General features: G+C 37.4%; 1 protein-coding gene across 1 annotated transcript in view; it reads right to left on the reverse strand.

Annotated features, from left to right (window-relative positions):
- Nucleotides 1-585: 585 nt before the first annotated feature.
- ZNF277 (zinc finger protein 277) overlaps nucleotides 586-6,566 on the reverse strand; it is a gene marked incomplete at its 5' end in the record, with an annotated part of 11,312 nt that continues 5,331 nt past the window's right edge. Inside the window, 5 exons of the mRNA XM_010296811.1 lie at nucleotides 586-930; nucleotides 1,971-2,145; nucleotides 2,895-2,937; nucleotides 3,480-3,576; nucleotides 4,760-4,827. Coding sequence (XP_010295113.1) covers nucleotides 738-930; nucleotides 1,971-2,145; nucleotides 2,895-2,937; nucleotides 3,480-3,576; nucleotides 4,760-4,827 — 576 coding nt within the window. The remainder of the gene's footprint in view (nucleotides 931-1,970; nucleotides 2,146-2,894; nucleotides 2,938-3,479; nucleotides 3,577-4,759; nucleotides 4,828-6,566) is intronic.

Below are 6,566 nucleotides of genomic sequence, written 5' to 3' on the forward strand. Positions count from 1 at the left end.
AATTTCTTTTGCATCTCAGTTCATGATGATACAAGAAGTCTACTTTAAATTCTTTGGGTCTTTGATGCAACTAAGATTGCAATTGTTCCTACCCTTTTTTAGGCTTTGGACTGGCAGCTTTCCATGCAGTCAGATACCTGTGGGCCAGGCAGAGCTTTACTGATGTTTCTGAGCCAGTTTTCAGAATGCGCACCATATATCTTATATATTGATCACGAATAATAGAAATATACAGACCTGTTTTCACTTTGAAGAAGCCTAAGGTTAAAAATAGCAAAATTTGCTTTATGTAACAGACCAAGAATTAAATTCAGGCTCTTTTCTGCATGCTCTCTAACAGCAATAACACATCGAAGATTCACTCATTGGCTCATATATCAAGACACATTGTCTCAATTGTAAGTGCTTTTCACAAGATGGCCTTAAAATAGAACACTGTTTCCGATTTATTCAGAAAAAATAAAAAGAGGATGAAAAATCCCATTTGTAAACAATATTAAAATTATTTGGAGGGCCAAACAGAAAAGCCAGCATTTAATTTTAAAATAAAGCTAGAATTTAAAGGAAGATAAACCAAAAAGGTTTACACTTAAATTTTATTTAGCATTCACTTTCATATAATATTTGCCCAGTGATTAACATCGATGAGTTAAAGTGTATTCCAATATCAGTGAAAGAATGTGTTTTTTTTTGTCTTGCAGAAGAAACACTCAAAGGTTAGCAACTGTAATTCAAGGTCAAAATTTCTCCTGAGTCTTGTTCTCTTCACATAGGAGCTGGTTTAAAACACTGCTCTGTTTGAGAGCTTTTAGATTGGATACATCTTCGCTTACAACAGGGACATCTTCACTTTGATCCTCAGTTATCAGATCTTCACTGTCTGACAGCGTACACAGGAGTGTATCATTTTCATAGGTAGGAAAATAATACCTGAAAGCAACAAGGCATAATTACTAGATAGTGACATATTTTGTCTGAAAGAGGTTGAGCATATTATATGAGATTAGATTTTAAAAAACGGAAAAATGAGAAAGTCTGGTTGTCTGGAGTGACAGTAAACAGCACACCCAAAAATCAACTGGCATGTACATCTTAGAAGCGTCATACAGATGGGTTGGCAACAGACAAGTCCTTCTCCCTATTTCTTCACCTGTATGTTGTCACAGCTGAGGCCACAGATCCAGATTTGTCTCACAACAAATGCTGAACTGAGATGTTTGAGTTAGAACACTCCCTGTGTTTCACCACCTGTGGCATCATCCCCCAGGCATATTCAGCCTCCCTACAATCTGAACCGGTGTTATGTTACGCGCTCTCTCTATATGCTATGAGAAAACTAAAGGTAAACGACCAACTTGTTTTGATTCCTAAAGTTAGGTGGACATTATGCACGTATCTATATGAGACAGGAAAAATAAGTGGTTTGGTTTGGTTCTAGATCCGAATGCCCCAAGCACATCTTTACTAGCAATGAAATGTGTGCCCGATACCTGTCCCAGGCATGATCTGCATCTGTGTAGAGAGCTAATGGCTGGAAGAATCTTGTGCCTACAAGTGGGGCATTTGAGATGTCACGTTGGTGCACAGATTCAACCTTGACTCCACCAGTGAAAGTGCTCTGAGTGCACCGCGTATGCCTTTCACCGTTCACTGTACAACTGCAAATACAGGCAAAAGGCAATTTTGCAACAATAAACTTCTCTAGCATACTAGTTGCAGACACAATTTATGAGGATAGTGCATCCTGGATACAAATAGAAGAGCAGTATCACATGTTCATTTTAGCTGCAGACAGTGCAGGGATTTATAATTCTGAGTAGTTTTGAGAGACTTCTTATTTTTTCTGGGACAGTAGAGCTGGGGAGCTGAGGACACTGTTGCACTGGCAAAATCCAGAAGTTTCAACTTACTGTTTTACAGACATTATCAAATAACAGTACAAATGCTGGAGGAAACACATGTGCCCTTACTGTGGTTGATCCCATGTAGACCTGGCTGGCAGGAATGTAATGTGTTTGGTCTCTTCCATATGATTTATCAATCCTCCTTTAGACTGAAATTTCTCCTGGCAGTTGTAACAACGACAGTGATGGATTTCTCTTCTGATGAAGTTCACTAGCTTTACTTGCTGATAAAAGTTCAGACCTGGGAGAGATGGTAGCGAACAAGCACTTGAGGAACATGAGACTTAATTTACAAATGTTTTCTTGGACTAAGCATAAATACTGATCAAGGTTTACTGGAGACTTGCACTGCCTGAATGCTGTAACTTGGTAAATTAACTGAACAAATGCTTTTTCCCAGCTGCAGGAGAACTAGCCCTTCTTTTAACGTAAAAATTGCAAATACCTTGCTTCCTCTCAGTCTATAGCAGGAAGCAAACCTTGGCCAAACACAGCTTAGAGCACAGCCTTCTAAGTTGCAAGCAAGTCTTAATGGGCATAATAATAATAACAACAACTGTAATACTACTAACAAGACTAACAAGAACAACAACAATAGTAATAATTCTTCCAGGGCTCCACAGGCATAATAATAATAACAACAACAGTAATACTACTAACAAGACTAACAACAACGACAACAATAGTAATAATTCTTCCAGGGCTCCAGCAGCCAGACCTGAGACTCATAGAGTGGGTATTTGCAGCTACTCTGCAAAAGAATCCAATGGTTTTAAAGAAAATAGCACATGTCTTTGGCACTAACAACAGTTCCAGAAAAATAAAGTGTTCTTGGCATTCTTTCGTAAGCTGGCAGAAACAGTTTCCATAATGGAAAAGTTAAATGTCTAAACAAAAATCAAATTGATACAGTTGTTTTCCAGTATTCTTATGATGTGGTTTTCTCCACACTAATGGCAAATGCTGACAATTACAGTATCTCTTACTCACCATGCTCTGACTTTATTTTAAGAAAGTCAAATCCATGTGATTTCTGGAGGGGGAAAAAAAAGAAAAAGGAAAGAATAAAATATCTTATTTCCACTATTTCTACTATTCCAAGTTAAAAATAGTTCAGCTTTTCATAGACTGACACAGACATGCATATAGACATGCAAGCACTAGTACATGAAAAAACACCCCGAAGTTTTGTTTCATCAAAAACTTTTGAATTCTGTTAAACTGCAACGCTCCTGTTAAATAGTTTATTAAAACTGAAACACAGATGCTAAACATCTAATGTATTAAATCATCAAGTTGTTATAATATTAAAGATGCTACCTCTTTATTGTCTGTACACTCATTTCGTGGTTTAACTGCAACAACTCACAAGTAATAGCTGGTCACACTCTCAGTGTAAAAATTGACTCCACTGCATATTTCAGAGAACAGATGCTGGAGATGCATGCAGCACTTCAGTTCTGTGCTAAAGAGGGCATTCTAATGCAGCAGCTGATTTGATCTTAACAAAGATGCTACAATCCTACTTTTTAATTCCAAAGTGATGCAAGAACTGATATCTAAAACAAGTCTTACCTGCATGTGAAGATACAGTTTTTCTGTGGTGTCCGCTTGTTGTTCACAGAACAGGCAAACCGCACACACAGGATGGTCTTCCCAGTCAGACCAGTCTCTTATGATTCAGAGTCAAAAAGATTCATTTAATTGTGGAAAAGAGAAGAGACATTTTGTGAAAGGGCACTTCAGATTCTGCACGCACAGCACCAGAAATAAATCCAGAAAAACAGAATACTTTAAAGGGGTGGAAGAGACAGTGTGGATTTATAGCTGGATATATCATTAGAATCTGGTTTACAGTCTAAAAAAATGACGAATTCAAGAATAACTAAGCAGTTACTGTTGGGTAATTCCTGTGCAGATAGGCAGTAAGTCCTACTTGAATTTTCCTGCACTAACAAACAGGATCTTAACTTCAGTTTCTATCCAGTTTGGCAAGTCATCAAATACTGCATTCAGTGTTTATTTTTATAAGGTCTTTTCAAATTCTTTTATACCTTTCTAATCTTTCAATACACCAGCCAAAGACATAATCATCAGGCAGAGTTCACTCAAAGTGTTATTTACTTATCAAATATTGTTATTCCTGAAAGAGACACTCATGCTATTTCTAGATATGTACACAGAGAAAAAATACTTTACCAACACATCCATTTAGATCCACAAGGCTGCCGAGCGATAGAAGTATTACTGCAACTAGGTATAACCAAGTAAAATTAAGCTCAAGTCACAGACAGAACCAGGAAGGTCAGGGGCCCTGATACCCACAAATTACCTCCTGCTTATTTAATCCTCTACAGCCAAGGAAGCCACCTCTGCAGTGATCTGAGGGCCTGGACCACAGATGACCACAGAGGAGAGGCAAATGTCACCTCAGTCAGCACCACTGAGAAGTTTCCTTCAAAATCCTGCTTTAATCTCTAGCTGTTACGTTTTTATCAGACTTTTTTGTACCATTTTTTTCTCATGTTGACATTTTTGATGCTTACTCTTGACTTTTAAATTTGAACAAAATCACTCAATCGTTTTTAGTACAAAAGTAAAAAATGTTTTGCCTACATGATTACAAACTGAAAAGGCTCTTGTTTATGCACACGAAAAATAGGCTTGTGGTTGAAATATGAAATTTTACAGCCCTCATTGTGGAGAACTGTCTTTGATGAGAACAATTTGGAGTTGATTTGACCGGCTTAAATGAATTTTAACTGTGTACTAGCTATGCACAGCATTTTCCTTTAACTACTTTCAACAATAATGGTCTTGCAGGTCTTTATAATGGGCACGTAAGTAACTCTTACTCTTCTAGGTTATCTAGTAATTCCCGGTCATCCTCTGACTGCACTTCCTCCCAAGACTTTCCAAATTCCTGAGGAAAAAAAAAAGAAAAGAAAAAACATTTCCTGATTCGCATCACATTTTAAATAACAACTGAATGAACATCTGGAAAGTCATAATCAACATCTTATTTTGAATCACGTTGGTATTTCTGTGAATTAAAGGTAGTCATACAACACTACTCTAGTAATAATTTTTAAAATAAAAATTCATTTTGTTTTTCAGTGAGGCATTCCCCACGCTACATCTGGGAAAGAAGATGATTTGGCACAGAGCTCTCAAGAAGAGCATTCGTGCTCTGTGTAAAACTAGAGTGTAGCAACACTACCAAGATGTTCCCAAGGTGAGTATGTTACCACTGTCTCAAGTTTGCCATCACATTTGCTCAATCCAATCTGCCTACCTTGCTGTTCATGCAGCATATTCTGCTTAAACAATGCAGACCTAAGGCTTTAGCTGGCACTGCTACACCAGCCAGCGCTTGTACCTTCTACAAGGTTATGTCAGTAAAAGCACATGCTGTAAACCAGAAAGGCAGTATGGGCCAGGGCATAGATCTCTGAGCTAGACTCCAGTTTCTCCTCCATCCCTTTCTCAGATGTGAATGTAAGCACCTCTATTCATGGTGTTCTGTTCTTCCTTTTACTTTTTGTCTTATTTATTTATATCTTAAAGACCTTCAGCACAATGTATATCACAATACATTTGTGCAGTGTTCAGCATAATGGCAAGACTCTCAGCTTGACTGTGATATAAATAACAGGCAACAAAAAGCTGAAGCACTCTACTGAAATACCAGCAGTGATCTCTAGTTAGTGTTTTTCTTTCCTCCAATTATTCCTGCCTTTAAAAATAAACCAGAGCCAACTAACCAGTAATCAAAATAGTATTTTGGAACTCATACTTTTGACAGCTGTGAAGGATTCACAAAGATCATAGTTGATGATCTTGTCTCCATTAAAACAAAGGCAGCTAATAAAAAGATCATTTCTTCATTTATTTCATTCAAATATTCCTTCTGATAAATATATTTAATAACATCCTTAGTAACAAGTGCTATTGGCCAAAAGATATTCGAAAAAGAACCAAAAGATATCCATCATCTAACAAATTAATGAGAATTTTCAAAGCTGTTAGTGTCTATCAGGTAAACAATAAGCAAATGTCTCTAGATAGCTCTAAACATAATGTCATCATATATTACAGAAAAAAAATTCAGTAATTAATTCAGTGATGCTACATGGTAGTGTGTAAACTCTCTGAATTACAGGGGAGACTCATTAATGTCACCATTACTGTGAGATAACATGAAGCCATTAACACCTCTCACCACATGTTCTCCCAGCTGCACACTAGTTTCCTATGGGTACGAATGTTAACACCTTAATGAGAGGATAGTGGCTCACAACCACTGCAAAATGAAGATGAATGCTCACAATTTTTCCCCTTACTAGCTTGACGTATACGTGCACAAAACAGTACGTTCAAAACAGCAGCCAGTATTTAGCTTCACCTTTTAGTTAAAGGTGAAGGGGGAAAACCATGCACAAGCTTTGTTATTGTTGCTGTTTCTTTCGGGTGTTTCTGTAAGAAGGCAGAGAAGGATCTTGTAAGAGGTCTCTGTTTCCCTCACCTATTTATATTCAGAAGAAAAAAAAGGAAAAAGCTAATCAGGACTTGTATCACTGGAAAATTGCATGGCAAATGGATAACTAGAGACACTGTGATGAAAGTGCTGAGGCTGAAGGTGAGCAACTGGGTGGGAAAGAG

Source organism: Phaethon lepturus, unplaced genomic scaffold (assembly GCF_000687285.1).
Source record: "Phaethon lepturus isolate BGI_N335 unplaced genomic scaffold, ASM68728v1 scaffold18841, whole genome shotgun sequence".
NCBI classification, from domain to species: Eukaryota; Metazoa; Chordata; class Aves; order Phaethontiformes; family Phaethontidae; genus Phaethon; species Phaethon lepturus.